The following is a 16,092-nucleotide window of genomic DNA, read 5'->3' on the forward strand; positions in this document are numbered from 1 at the left end:
ATAGGAGCAACAATACCTACCTTAAAGTTTTGGTGTTAACATAAATGAGTTCAGAAATATAGTCTGCAAATTACCTCTTGGGTAGTAGGACTTCACTAAAAGTCTTCATTTCCCAGAGCTCTTCTAATCTTGCATTAAAAATGTGTTTCTTAGGCTGAAGAAAGGCTAGAGTTCTTGCCTTACAAGTGCAAGGCCCTGAGTTCAAACCCCAGTACTGCCAGCAAAAGCGAGGTTTTTTTTCTCAACTTGCCACAAATGAGACCATATTTGGGACTGAGGACCTATTGCTTTGAAATTACAAGGAAAATTTAAAACAGGTCCATTAAAAATTCATTTTATGGGGCTGAAGGTATAGCTTAGTGGTAGAGCATTTGCCTAGCATATGTCAGTTCCTGGGTTCATACCCCAGCATGCCATAAATAAATTGTTTATATGATACAGTTAACTTAGAGTCATAATATGACACTGTGATGCAATGACTTATGCTTGAAATTTTGCCATTCATTCTACCAAAAAGGAAAGTTCAAGAAAGATTATTTTCCATTATGTTTTTTTAAACTTTGTTTTGAATAATATCAAGTTTGTAGGACTGGAGGCCTGGCTCAAGTAGTAAAGCCTCTGTCTAACAAGGGTGAAGCCCTGAGTTCAAACTTCAGTACCACCAAAAAAAAATCCTCTCCTTCAAATTTGTAGAAAATTATAATAGCACAAAGAACCTCCTGTATGCCCTCTATCTTTCTCTCCCTAGTTCTCATTCTCCACTCTTTCATTTCTCTTCCTGGTCTTCTGCGTTGTCTGAGAGGACTTTGCTCTTACCATGTCCCTTAATAGGTTTCTGTGTATATTTTGTGGTGCTAGGGATCAAACTCAGGGCCTCACGTGCACGTGCTGCATTCCTTGCGCATCAGTGCGAGTGTGGATGCCCTTGCATGACCACAATAGAAAATTTAACATTGATTTCATCATTTGGCCAAACTGCAGTCTGCATCCCAGTTTCAGTTGTCCTCATTTGTCCCTTACAGCAATTTTTTTCTCCAAATCAAGATCCAGGACAGAATCACAGTGCATTGTGATTAGTTATATCTGTGAATTATTCTTCAGGGTTCTTTTGTTTGTTTGTTTTCTCTTTCATGACACTGACAATTTGAAGAATATAAATCCTCATTTCAAGTTCGATGTTTCCTCAAGATTTGTGACTGGGATACTGTGCAAAAGATGTATATTTTTTCTAGATGTAACGTTTGGATATGTGTTCGTCCCTTATTGGTGATGTTAGTCATTATTACGAGGTCATGGTTTCATCCATTTCTCTACTACATAGTCACTTTTATTCATTTTTGGAATTAACATGTAATTTGTAATAAGTAATTCAAAACTATGGAAAATGCCCTGATCATCAGTCACATCCACTAAGCAAACCAGGCAGCTCTTGATAGCCCATTCCTACATCAGATTTTATTCTGAACTCAGGGCCTTGTACTTGCCAAGCAGGTACTCTACCACTTGGGCCACAGCCCCATCCCTTTTAACTCCATTTTTTCCCCCTATTATTTATTTATTTATTTTTGACAGTGCTGGGGTTTGAATTCGGGGCTTCCCACTTGCTAGGCAGGAGCTCTACTGCTTGAGCCCCTCCCTCAGCCTTTTCTGTTATTTATGAGTTGACTTTCTACCATGACAAAGAACTTTCTCTTCTCATTTACTTAAGTACTTATGTGTTAAGAACTCATCCATCCCTACTTTTTATTCAATGGATTAGAATCCATTACTGTGCTCACTTATTCTGATACTTGAATTGTGCCAAACTGGACTCAAGGCAGCCCCATCCAGTCAGCTTCCTTGCTGACCATACCCTACCCACCCATCGTGTCATCCAGCACTTCCTTGTTTTCCACCATCTGGCCCCTTCCCTTTCCCAGCTCTGGGATGCCATTTCTCCTAAGAACCCTGATTCCTTTTATTGGAAACCAGAATCTGGGCTACATTGTGGTTTTTTTGTTTTTTTGTTTTTTTTTTTTTACAATGTATGTCTGTGCAGTTTATTTTTTATTTATTTTTTTTTTTGGTGCATATTTTTGTCTTTAACCTTCTATTTTTTTTTCTTTTATTATTCATATGTGCATACAAGGCTTGGTTCATTTCTCCTCCCTGCCCCCACTCCCTCCCTTACCACCTACTCCGCCCCCTCCCTCTTCCCCCCCCTCAATACCCAGCAGAAACTATTTTGCCCTTATTTCTAATTTTGTTGTAGAGATAGTATAAGCAATAATAGGAAGGAACAAGGGTTTTTGCTGGTTGAGATAAGGATAGCTATACAGGGAGTTGACTCACATTGATTTCCTGTATGTGGGTGTTACCTTCTAGGTTAATTCTTTTTGATCTAACCTTTTCTCTAGTACCTGTTCCCCTTTTCCTATTGGCCTCAGTTGCTTTTAAGGTATCTGCTTTAGTTTCTCTGCATTAAGGGCAACAAATGCTAGCTAGTTGTTTAGGTGTCTTACCTATCCTCACCCCTCCCTTGTGTGCTCTCGCTTTTATCATGTGCTCAAAGTCCAATCCCATTGTTGTGTTTGCCCTTGATCTAATGTCCACATATGAGGGAGAACATACGATTTTTGGTCTTTTGGGCCAGGCTAACCTCACTCAGAATGATGTTCTCCAATTCTATCCATTTACTAGCGAATGATAACATTTCGTTCTTCTTCATGGCTGCATAAAATTCCATTGTGTATAAATACCACATTTTCTTAATCCATTCATCAATGGTGGGGCATCTTGGCTGTTTCCATAACTTGGCTATTGTGAATAGTGCCGCAATAAACATGGGTTTGCAGGTACCTCTGGAGTAACCTGTGTCACAGTCTTTTGGGTATATCCCCAAGAGTGGTATTGCTGGATCAAATGGTAGATCGATGTCTAGCTTTTTAAGTAGCCTCCAATTTTTTTTCCAGAGTGGTTGTACTAGTCTACATTCCCACCAACAGTGTAAGAGGGTTCCTTTTTCCCCACATCCTCGCCAACACCTGTTGTTGGTGGTGTTGCTGATGATGGCTATTCTAACAGGGATGAGGTGGAATCTTAGTGTGGTTTTAATTTGCATTTCCTTTATTGCCAGAGATGGTGAGCATTTTTTCATGTGTTTTTTGGCCATTTGAATTTCTTCTTTTGAGAAAGTTCTGTTTAGTTCACGTGCCCATTTCTTTATTGGTTCATTAGTTTTGGGAGAATTTAGTTTTTTAAGTTCCCTATATATTCTGGTTATCAGTCCTTTGTCTGATGTATAATTGGCAAATATTGTCTCCCATTCTGTGGGTGTTCTCTTCAGTTTAGAGACCATTTCTTTTGATGAACAGAAGCTTTTTAGCTTTATGAGGTCCCATTTATCTATGCTATCTCTTAGTTGCTGTGCTGCTGGGGTTTCGTTGAGAAAGTTCTTACCTATACCTACTAACTCCAGAGTATTTCCTACTCTTTCCTGTATCAACTTTAGAGTTTGGGGTCTGATATTAAGAGAGACAGATCTTATTATGTAGTTCAGGTTGGCCTCAAACTTAAAAATCTTTCTGCCTCAGCTTCCCGACTGGGGATTTACAAGCATTCACCACCATGCCCAGCTGCATTCCTTTTTAAACACTGAAACTTCTAAATCCTTAGGAAAGGGGTAGCAGGAAAGATTTTTAGAGAATGAAATGTATGAAAGACTAGCTTTCCATGAACACTTGTGTTTTTGCTTCTTATAATCGTACTCAGACTTAATACTGTATTTACTTACCAAATCTTTAATTGTTTAAGTGGATCTTAAGGAATTTGAAGGAAACTCAGCAGAGACTGTTTTGTTGTTGGATTTTTTCAGTTGTTTGCTTTAGTATTTAATATTTGTTTTAAATGAACAAATGTCCCATCTTCATAAATAATTCTCTCATCCTGTACATTTAAGTAACAACAAATTATAAAAACTAACAAGAAGCATACTTGTTTTCAGTTTTAGAATCATGCAGCCCAGATCTGCAAAGGTTTTTTTTAATTGAAAATACTATTAAAGAACTTTTATGTTTATAGTATTTTTTCCTATCTCCTAGGCCATATGAAGTTAAAAAAAAAAAACTGCCATGAGTCTTTTTTTAACATATATTTGTTATACAGGGAGTCTCATTGTGACATTTCCATATATGTTAGGATGGAAATGGTTAGGTTCATCCCCTCCATCATTCTCTCTCGTCCCCTTCCCCTACTTAAAATGATTTCAGCAGATTTCAATGTCCTGTTTTCATACAAGTATATAAAGTACATAGGCTATATTCACCCTCTTTAACCTCTTCATTCACCCTCCCCATCCTACTCTTACCCTCCCCAGCAGGACCTGTTTGGCATTCCTGACCCTCATTGTCTAAGTGTCTGCTCATTATTCAAAAGGGCTTCGCCATGCTGTTTCACCTGTGAGTGCATTGTACAGTCTAACCGCTCTACTGCTCTTCCTTCCTTACCTTCCCCCATTCCCTAATTCTCCAGCAGCTTTCAGTGTGTTTTGTTGTACCCTCTTCCTGTACCGATGCCATGTATTTCAATATTTACTCTCTATCATCCTTTCTCTCCTATCCCCCTAGTCCCTTCAAACAGTCCCACATATTATTCATTATATGATCATATTTATTTTTCTGTGTATTTATCTTTTGGATCTGTCTTCCACCTATGAGAGAAAACATGCGACCTTTGTCTTTCTGAACCCTGCCTGAGTCTTGGTTACTTTTTTGATAAGGAGACTAAACAACCGTTACACATCTGACTGTGTGGTAATGACTAGAAAATGATAGGCCATAAGTCACCGAGATCTCTAATGGATGATTTCTTGTCTTCCCCTTGGCAAGTTGCATTATTATATGTTCCCCATAATATTCTTTTTAATATGCTGTATCGATGTTTTTATTTGCCAGTTTGGTATTTCATAGAACAGGCTTATATCTGATTCAGGGAAAGCAGTTCTTGATAAGGCCCACACCCCTTTCAACCTGTCACAAGGAGCTTGTAGATACTGATTTGTGCTTTCAAAGGTGGCCAGCTTCAATTTAGGACAAAGTTGAGATGATATTGCATGGACCAGACAACTCTTTTTGCAGGGGTGACTTGCTAAGCTCTCCATCCACCCATGTTTAGAACTGATGGGTTTGATCAGATTTCTTCATGGTCAGACCTAGGGCTGACTCAAGTGGCAGAAGGCTTGCATGAGGCCCTGGGTTCAATCTCCAGTATCAACAACAACAAAAAACCCAGATATTTCTTAATGATCCACTTAGGGAGACTTTGACTCTCCAGGAATGTTTCTCTTCAAACTGTTTAGGAATCCTGTTTTCACATCCAGAGCTGCTGACCAGTCCTCATTTTCCTCCTAGAAATGACACTCCTCTCCTCCCAGTCTTCATCCCTGGTAGCCCCTTCTGGGTCTGTGTCCACTGAAAATCCAGAGCAGAGGATGCTGGAGAAGAGGGCCAAGGTGGTGGAAGAGCTTCTTCAGACAGAAAGAGACTACATTCGGGACCTGGAGATGTGCACTGAACGGATCATGGTGCCCTTGCAGCAAGCACAGGTTGGGCACCCGGGAGACAGCCTGACCTTAAATGTACTCCCCCCACATGAGGATGTGGGAGCTTTCACCCCAGAGGTTTCCTGGTTTGAAATAAAGGCTGTGACTACTGTTGCAGTGCAATAATTACAGACTGGATTGGTTCCTTTGATATTGTATTATGGTGGAGGAAGGAGCAGAGAATAGTTTGTTACCCAGCATTCTGTCGTTGTGACAACATACAAAAGCAAACCTGCCTTATTCTTATTTCCAGGTTTATTACACACAGTTTTGGCCAAGTGCAGTCAAAAAATAATACATTTTTAAAAATCCAAAGAAATTTCAAAAACAAATTTTAAATTTCTACATACACGTTACACAGCCCTCAGTCAGACCTGCATCATGGACAGTTATGTGTAAATCATCGTGTGATCTGTGGAGTGGTGCCTTGTTCTTTATGTCGTAAAAATATACTATGCCTCCCTAAAAGCAAATGGTACCCCAAAAAGCAAGGCAAAAGTTACAGTAATCCTCCCAAGCTAAAAAGGGTATGTGCTTAATTTAAGTGGTAAAGTGAAAAATAGATTTGTTGAAAGGTTGCTACCTTTAGTGGAAGCTGGGCAAAATTACAGGAAAAAATGAATCAGGCTTCCACAATATTTGAAATAACATGAAATAAGTTCTATCTTTTGGTGTACAACAGTCACAGATGCTCAGACCTACTATATGTATGGAATAGGTAAATTTGAGGAATTTTTAATTTACTGAACTCTATGCACCCTTGAGCATTCATGGTTTTTCCTCAGTGGCGGTCTCCTTGGAACCATATGCCCGCAGATAGCACAGGCCTACTATACCTGCACTATTCAACTTAAAAGGAAGAAAGACTCACTTTGGTTCAGTTTCAGAGGTTTGAGTCTATTGTTGGTGACTCTGGCTTTTGGGCCTATGGCAAGGCAGGCATCAGGATAGGGAGAGCGTGGTAGAACATAGCTGCCCACCTCATGGCAGCCAGGAAGCAAAGAGAGTGAGAGGAAGGGGAGTCCCAGTATCCCCTTCAAGGGCACATCCTCAATGACCTACTTTCCTCCAAGTAGGCCCCACCTCCTGCAGGTTCCACCACCTGCCACAGGCTGGCACCCAAGCCTTTAACACATCTAACTGGAACATAGCTGGATCAAGGCAAGAGTGACACTGAAGATAATGTAGGTTGTCTCTATTCTGGAAACTTGGTGAAAGTAAGTGAAGAAAATGGCCCTGAGCAATTTTTATATGATCTTTGAAGAGATGTTCCTAATATGAATGATAGGCCACTCATTTTATTTCTGTTCGTCTTTATGCTTTGTTTCTCTTTTTCAGATACCAAACATTGATTTTGAGGGACTTTTTGGAAATATGCAGATGGTGATTAAGGTGTCAAAGCAATTATTGGCTGCCCTGGAAATCAGCGATGCTGTAGGTATGAGCTCCTGCCATTGTTTCAGTCATGGGGTTTGGAGGGAAGGGGCCCTAGAACCGGTGCCACAGTATGTTTTACGACCCAGTCTCAGAAGTGACACACCATCACTGCCATATTCTGTTTGGTGTGAGAGAGACATCCTGTAATTTTGCTATTTTACTGAAACCATAAGAGGCCACCACAGTTCTAGCCATCCCACTCACATGACAATGTCTAGAAGGGGAGAAAAAGCAACCCCTGTGTCACTTTAAGAGTGCTTTTTCCGTGCTCCCCTATATGGTTTCTTTATTTGTCATTGTCCAGACCTGACAATGCATGCATGTGCCTAATCTGATCACTAGAAAGAGAAATTGGGTCATGATGTTGGCTGAGACTAGGCACCATTCTCCTGATTTACCTGGGTGCAAGTGGTTATAGGAACAAACTCAGGGCTCTGTCCTCCTGAAGGAAGGGGAACTGACTGTGGGGAGGTGAAAGGAGAGTACAACTCAATGTTTCTTTTTTTTTTATTTACTTATTTTTTATTAGGATATATTCATTGTACAGGGGGGATTCATTGTGATAATTCCAAATAGGCTTTTTTTGTACATTGGTTAGATTATCCCCACCATCTCTCCTCCTTGATCCCTTCCCTGCCCCACTTAAAGCAAGAAGTTTCATTGTTATATTTCATATAAGTACATGAAGTCCATTACCCATATTCCCTCACCTTCATCTCCTTCATTCACCCTCCCCCCCATTCAACCCCTTCCATTGCTTCCCTTACCCATTCCCTCCCACCCCCATTTTTTAGTAGCTTTCAGTACATAGCCTTATATCCTCTACCTTCACAGATGTTATGTATCACGTTGTGTATTATGATATTGTTGACACTATCGTTCCCTTTTCCTTTCCCTCCTTCCCTGAGTTCCATAGAGTAGCTCCACTTTTACAAACATGTACTACGTATACATTTGTGTATGAGCACATTTAGTTCTTGTGTATATATTTATCTTTTGGATCTGTCTTCCACATAAGAGAGAAAACATGCCACCTTTATCTTCCTGATACTGACTTACTTCACTTAACATGATGTCCTCCATTTGCATCCATTTGTCTTCAGACCACATGGTGTCATTCTTCCTTATGGCACTCAGTGTTTCTTACACCATGCAGATAGGTTGAGCTGGATCTCAGTGGTTCCCTACAACAACCCTGTGGGGTTTAGGTGCTCTTAGTCTTATTTTACAAGTGGGAAAACTGAGACTTAGCAGGAAGGGAATTTATTTGTCTGAGGTCACGTGGCACATAACTGATGATACTCGCATTCAAACTCAGGTTTTCGTCATCCACCTCACCCCATTAAACTCTATTATACAGAATACAGCTGTATGCCTAGCGCAGGCATACAACTGTGTGTAGGTAGTAAGAGAAAGTGCAGCCCGGGTCCTTGCTTTCAATCTAACTTTAGGGTCAGGGAGGTGAGGAAGGAGAAGAACACATTGAATTGACTAAAAAGAAGTCTTGGTGATGCAACTTTAATATAATGGTAAATTTAAAGGCTAATGTAATAAGCTTTTATATGATATTTAAAATAAGTACCTGCTGACCATTTATTTGAATAATAAAAGAAATGAGCATGTGATTCAAGTGGTAGAACACCTACCTAGCAAAGTGAAAGGTCAAGAGTTCAAACCCCAGTACTGCCAAGAAAGAGAGAAAGGAAGAAAGAACATAGGACTTCCTCTCTCTCAGCACTGTTTTCATTTTAAAGCAACCTTCATTACTGCTCATAACTCACTTACATGCTGTCTGGAAAGAAGCATATAACTGCCACTCTAAAACCCGCCTAGGAAGAAAAGAAGAGAAATTTAGCTGGTATCTATAAGGGATTAATTATTAATCAAGCAATTACTCATTTTTCTTCCAGTTTGTTCTACTACCTGGCATATTCAGGGCTCTTGGGAGTCCCTAGTCCTCCGGCTTTCCCAGAGGGACTTCTCCCTTCAGTCCCATTCACACCAACAGTGCACCTTAGATGCCAGCTGATGTTCATGCAGTTTGTTCTGACAGTGCTCTTATCAGACGGACAGTGAAAGTGGGTAGTAACGAGAGCCAGACACGTCAGGGTCAGATGACTGCTTGACCAAGAGGATTTTAGTTCAGACACCATATCAGGCTGTGGGAAATTTCTCCTTCTTATGCCTGTATGCAGTCCCTGTCACTGAGCAGGCTTCCAGTGAGACAGGGCAGAGGGAGGTAGGATTCATGGAAAATACCAAGTTGCTCTTGCAGAAAGGTAATTCTATAGGAAACATGACAGCAGAGGTGACATTATAAAGGGTTGAGGTTCCATGAGGAATGGTTATATTTATAGCAGCAGGTCCAGATAGTTACAGAGAAAGCAGTAAGTAGAATATCCATTCTTTTTTTTTTGTTTGCTTTTAATGGAGCAGTGCAAGTGAAGATGGAAGGATGGAGTCTACTAAGAGAAGGAATGAAGGTCAAGAGGAAGAATTGTTTTAGTAAGTCAGGGAACTGGCACATTGAGGAAGCAGCTCTAAAATCTTGTTCAGTAGAAGTTTGCATAGGGACCAGTGCTTTGCCTAACTGGCTGTGGACCAGAATCTGTGAAAAGATTTCACAGAGTCTGTGAACTAGGATGTGGGGGAAGATGATTACAGCCAGATATGGTGGTACACACCTATAAACCCACTCAGGAGGCTGAGGCAGGAGGATTGTGAATTCTAGGCCCGCCTGGGCTATATAGCAAGACCCTGTTACTGAGAATAGTGAGGATATTACTGACAACATTGTATGTTTGTGTATACTCCACAGGACCTGTGTTTCTTGATCACCGGGATGAACTTGAGGGAACATACAGAGTTTACTGCCAGAATCATGATGAGGCCATTTCACTGCTGGAGATCTATGAGAAGGAAGAGAGGATCCAGAAGCACCTTCAGGAGTTCTTGGCAGATCTTAAGTAGGAGTTTGACCACTTCACTTCCATCAACCCTCCTTAATTCTTCCTTTTAGAAGATACCCTGTGTTTATGTTGGCTTCTCATGACATCTACTTATTTTGAACATAAATGATTTACTATTGTATGTCCTTTCATGAAGCTTGCCCCTTTCCCATTATATATCATTGAAATCTTACATGACTTCCTGCTTGTGCTACTGTCTTAAGTCACTTGTATATAGATGAAGTATTAAGTCAGCATTTTTATCAGCTAGGAAGATAGTTTGTTCCAATAAACAAGAGCAAAATATAAGTAGAGTTACTCTTGACCATCAGGTGAAAGTCTCCTGGTCTTGGGGAGACAAGTTATGAAAATATAATGTGTGAATAAGTAGATGGAAGTGAAACTCAGGCCTGCTAACTGTTTAGTAGACTAGATATGCCACCATAGGCATTCATAGTTTTCTTTTATCCCATGTGAATTGTGCCCAGTGAATAGACATGTTCTGAGAATGAGAAAATCAACAGCATCTTTCTAACAAGCTATCTTTTTTTTTTCTCATGCTCCCTGCTGTGTAGGAGCCTGTACAATGAGTGGTAAGTCCCCTTGCTATTTGATGTGTGAGCTCATTTATTAAGTAGATTTCTCCTAACCCTTAAAAGGCTGACTTAATTGTCTTACTTTATAGACAGAAGCCTAGAAGTATACTTGCCTCATCATGCTTTTCATAGCACTTACCACCAAATGACACTTTGTGTATGGTTTGTTTATTGGTCATCATCTACCACCCAGGAAAAGACTTTTCTTGGTCACTGTTAAATCTTTAGCATCTAGAATATTACCTGGTACCAATCAGGTACCCAGTAAATACAGTCACCATGTTGGGTTAATGGTGGACCACATACATGATTGTGGTACCATAGATTATATTGCCTGGGACATATGTAGCTATTCTAGTCTGTGTAATTCACTCTGTGATGTTTGCAGAATGTGGCCCCATCATTAAGCAATGTATGACTATATTTGTTGAATGAATCCAACTGGAAAGCAGGGTAAAAGCACACTTTATCATTGACAGTTGACTAAAGTCTTTTGACTTGTCTTACAGGGGATGCACCAATTATATTAACCTGGGCTCCTTCCTCATCAAGCCAGTACAGAGAGTAATGCGTTATCCACTGCTGCTGATGGAGTTGCTGAATTCCACCCCAGAGTCCCACCCAGATAAAGTGCCTTTAACCAATGCGGTCCTTGCTGTGAAGGAAATTAATGTTAACATTAATGAATATAAACGTCGAAAAGATCTGGGTAAGAAAGACAAATTGCTGAAAAGGAGACATGCCCTGTGAGAAGGCTTTCCTCCAAGGGTTATTTCACCAGAACTGGACAAGGCAGGTGGTAGGTGTGATAGGGCTGTGATAAAGAAATCACAGTAAATTTGGGGGCAAATATGATATGAAAAAGAAAGGCAGTAATAATGATAAAAGCACCACCAGGGTCTTGGAAATAAGGCATCAGTGATAAAGCAATAGGAAGATAGCGTGGAGGGTGGATATTCAGGAGAGTTCTTCACGCATGGACCATCCCCTCTCTGCTCCTTTCCTATCTGTGCCTAGATTTGTTTTCTCTACATGTCTAATGGGGAGGGGTCTTACTGACTCTAAAGTTAGGACTTTTTGTCTTCTTTCAGAAAACCCAATCTGCCCACCTCATTGGGACCCTTCATTCCCACCTGGCCCCAGTGATCTGCCATCTGGTGTGAGCCTCTCACATCTCCTCCCAGCACTGCACAGTCAGATAATATGGAATGAACGGGACCATTTTTTTCCTCTTTCATCAGATCTCTTATTGAGACCCTAACCTGAATACTCAACAAGTATAGCCCACTGACTATGCTAAGTGGACTTATTCATATCCTCTAAGGATCTGTAACTTAGCATAACCTTTGCCTGTCTTTCTACCATTCTCCATGCTTTTTCTAAAGCTATCTAAAATTGTCCTCTTTGCTTTGACTTCAGTCACTTGCCACATCGCTAGGTAACGTTGACTTGTAGCTTTTTGGAGTTTTCTGCCATTGAGCCATTTCTCTTGGTTCTATCTCCTGATATAATGTCTTTATTTTCTATAACAACAAAGTGTCCATTTTGTTACTATCTAGTCTTCCGCTCCTGTTCTACTGTTATCTCCAGACCTTTCTGTAGATTGTGCCTAATGTGACACAGTGGTTAGTCAAGGAACTAATGTAGGGCTGGGGGTGGCCCAAGTGGTAGGAGCACCTCAAGCATGGTGCCCTGAGTCAACCCCAGTACCACCAAAAAAAAAAAAAAAAAAAAGACGTACAGCATTTTACTTTGTGAGATCTTCGTATATAAACATCTCATTTGTACATGAGGTTATCATGTACAAGTCTTAGAGGACTCAAAAATATTACTTTCGCTGGGCATCAGTGGCTCTCATCTGTAGTGCCAGCTACTTGTGCTAGCTACTTGGGAAGCAAAGATCAGGAGGATTGCAGTTTGAAGCTAGCCCAGGTAAATAGTTCAAGAGTCTCTATCTCGAAAATATCCAATGCAAAAAAAGGGTTTGTAGAGTGGCTCAAGTGGTAGAAAGCCTACCTAGCAAGTGTGAGGACATGAATTCAAGCCACCGTACCACCAAAAAAGAAAAAAAGTATTTCCACATTTTATCCAAAAGGAAAATGAGGCTCAAAGAAGTAAAATGACCTACTTAAAATCATACCTTGACTAGGTGACAGACTCAGGCACTGAACTCAAGAGATTTCCCTGACTCCCAGTCTCCAGTTCTTCTTACACCTCTGCTGTCTTTCATCTTTGTCACTAACCCTGCTCCCAGTTGCTCACAGTCTCCCTCTGCTGTTCTCCAGGTACTGTATCTGTTCCTAAATGATTCTTGGGATTAATGTTTTATTTACTCAGCTATAAATTTATTAATGACAAGCACAGTTCCAGTTTGCGTTGTTAATGTCATGTCCAGTTTTGGAGTTTTGCTTTTTTTTTGGTGGGACTAGAGTTTGAACTCAGGGCTTCACACTTGCAAAGCAGGTGCTCTACTGCAAGGCCACACCTCCAGTCCATTTTGCTCTGGTTATTTTGGAGATGCGATCCTGCAAACTGTTTGCCCAGGCCAGCCTCAAATTGTGATCCTCTTGATTTAGCCTCCCAGGTAGCTAGGATTATAGGTATGAGCCGCTGGCTCCCTGCAGGAAAAATATATTTTCAGGTTGTTAGGTTCATTTAATTCAGGCTTAGGAAAGTGCTTTTCTGACTGACCTCTTGATTCATTCCCTAGTTCTCAAGTACCGTAAGGGTGATGAAGACAGCCTTATGGAGAAGATTTCCAAACTGAACATACACTCCATCATCAAGAAATCCAACCGGGTTAGCAGTCACCTGAAGCACCTCACTGGCTTTGCTCCTCAGGTGAGGTCCCTGTGTTTGAAGACAGCTTTCAGGGCGTTCGGGAGAGGGGAGTTGCTGGGGCTGATTGGCATGGCTCCCTTCCTGGTACCTCCTCTGGTTTTGCTAGCTGGAAAAAACAGGTAAAGCTGGGTAGCTTCATTTTTGCTTTGATAGCAGCTAACAATTATATAAAGACACATTAGGAGGCCACATAGGTCAATATGTAATTATTGTGGTTTTCTATTTGGGGAGACAAATCATAAAACTAATATGTAGACATATTAAGCTAGAAGAGATTTAAGAGATCACCTAGTTGGATACCTTACATTACAAATAAGGAAATGCATAGGTAAGAGATGGAGTGACTTAAAAGGCAGTTTAGCACCAGTGCTAAGCAGACCAGAAATCTTCTGACTTCATTCTGTAAACCATGGATACATGGTAACAATGAGTGGAAAATACAAGCCAGAGAAAATGCAGTTGCCATGTTTTACCTTTTGTCCCTGAGTGCTGCAGTAAGAGAAAACCAGCAGTTTAATGAGAATGTGCTTTGTGTTAGCCTGAGAGTTCTGTGTGTTCAGGGAGAGGAGAGGGCCGACCATGCAGGGGAGCATGTGTGGTTGTGCAGGCAATGGGAGAAGAGACAGCCCTACATGGCAGAGGATTTACATCTGAAGTGGAGGGGAAGGCAAGTGGGAGCTAGGCAGGCTCCCTAACTCCTAGGGAGAGATGTCCAAATTAATTCAGTATGATTCAGGGAAACAGCACAGGTTTATAATTTGAATGAAAGCTATTTCTAATGAGAAAAATAGTTTTGGCAGTAAGATCCATTGAGGGAAAACCCAAGGTTGCTAGCAGCATTGTTTATTTTGAACAGATAAAAGATGAAGTATTTGAAGAAACAGAAAAGAACTTCCGGATGCAAGAAAGATTAATTAAATCTTTTATCCGAGACCTGTCCCTCTATCTCCAGCATATCCGGGTGAGTGTTCACATCGCTCTAGTTAGAAAAGTTTGTTCATTTGTCTGTCATTTAGCATATTGTTTGATGAAAGTTAAGTAAAAATGACCATTTTGCCACAATGTACTTTTTACCGGGATTCCTATAGGGTAATTGCTTGATTGATTTTGAATTTTCAGAGACAGGGTCTCACTATACAGCCCAGGCTGGGCTTGGACTCATTATCCTTCTGCCTCAGCCTCCTGGGTGTTGAGATTCCTTTAGGAATCAACTTTGAAATAACCTATAAGATCAGCACTTTCGTATGAAAAGTGATCTAGCTTTCTCCTCCCTCTCTTTCAAGCTTCATCACCTTCCCCGCCCCCCCCACCCCCGCTCCCCGCCACACACATATACACATACCTTTTTTCTACTGTCCCCTATACCCAGTTGTATAAGAATCACTTGTTAGGGCTGGAAGCGTGTCTCAAGTGGTAGAGTACCTGCCCAGCAAGCATAAGGCCCTGAGTTCAAACCCCACTACTATTCCTTAACACCCATCACCCCCAGAAAGAAGCACTTGTCATAGTTCATTTTGGAAAAATCATTTTGAAGATCAAATATTAGCTACAAAGGGAGTAAAGCTAGAGAGCAGGAAGCACGCACAGAGGAAGCAGTTCCTGAGAGGGAAAATGGCTCCCGTGGAGCGTCCTGCTGGCCATTTGAACTTGCAGTTTAGGAAGCCGCTCTGTGTCAGGCCTCTAGAGTTGTTGGAACCCTAAGTAGCTTTGGGGAGCTGGAAAGGGGACCAGGTAGGCCTGGGTCTTCCCTCTGGAAGTGAGAACCAGAAATAGAGCCCTAAGTTCTCTATGGATTTAATAGAACCATGTGTATAGACACTGTAAGCACATGCTTTATCCATCCATCTCCACACAGGAAAATCTGTTCTTATGAAGCAAATCATTGTCTTTAAAAGGCATTCTTTGCTTTTTAAATTTTATTTATTTATTTTTGTGATACTGTGGTTTGAACTTAGGGCCTGTTTGCTAAGCAGGTACTCTACCACTTGGAGCCATGACAAGTGGCTTTAGTTATTTTTCAAAGGTCTTGTATTTTTTTCCTTGGAGGTCAGCCTTGGACCATGATCCTCCTGCCTCTATGCTGGGATCACATGTGTGCACCGTGACACTTGGCTTATTGACTGAGATGACGTCTCAGTGACTTTTTGTCCAGGCTGACCTCAATCTCTACCTCCTACTTCCCATGTAGCTGGGATTATAGGCATGAGTATATATTCCCTAAAGGATTTTTTTTTTAAACTAAGTAAAAGGATACAAAATTTAAAAGGACTGAAGGGTGACCAAAAAGTAAAAATGATCCTCCTTCTTCATCAGAGCTGACCCATGTGTATGTGGGAGGGGATGGGGGACACTGTCCAGTGACTTGGGTTTTACTTTTTTTTTTTTTTTTGCAGTACTCAGGGTCTACACCTTGAGCCACTCCACCAGACCTTTTTTGTGATAAGGTTTTTTGAGTTAGGGTCTCACAATCTATTTGCCTGGGCTGGCTTCAAACTGGGATCCTCCTGATCTCTGCCTCCTGAGTAGCATTACAAGCATGAGCCACCAGCAACTGGCTTGGGTTTTCCAAGTAATTTTTAAAGTAATTCTGTAGCTGCCTTGTTAGTTTTACAACTGCATAGTGTTTAACAGTATGGATGGCCTATAATATATTTAACTAGCCCCCTACTGATAGGCATTTATATAGTTACAA

The 16,092-nt window shown here is 40.9% G+C and overlaps 1 protein-coding gene across 3 annotated transcripts in view; it reads left to right on the forward strand.

Moving 5' to 3' along the window:
• Dnmbp (dynamin binding protein) overlaps nt 1–16,092 on the forward strand; it is a 104,017-nt gene that overhangs the window by 75,815 nt on the left and 12,110 nt on the right. For all 3 annotated transcript variants that reach the window (XM_074078542.1, XM_020156307.2, XM_020156308.2), the window contains 7 exons: nt 5,388–5,581; nt 6,917–7,016; nt 9,834–9,981; nt 10,539–10,556; nt 11,069–11,268; nt 13,270–13,400; nt 14,257–14,361. In XM_074078542.1, coding sequence (XP_073934643.1) covers nt 5,388–5,581; nt 6,917–7,016; nt 9,834–9,981; nt 10,539–10,556; nt 11,069–11,268; nt 13,270–13,400; nt 14,257–14,361 — 896 coding nt within the window. The remainder of the gene's footprint in view (nt 1–5,387; nt 5,582–6,916; nt 7,017–9,833; nt 9,982–10,538; nt 10,557–11,068; nt 11,269–13,269; nt 13,401–14,256; nt 14,362–16,092) is intronic.

This window comes from Castor canadensis, chromosome 7 (assembly GCF_047511655.1).
Source record: "Castor canadensis chromosome 7, mCasCan1.hap1v2, whole genome shotgun sequence".
NCBI lineage: Eukaryota > Metazoa > Chordata > Mammalia > Rodentia > Castoridae > Castor > Castor canadensis.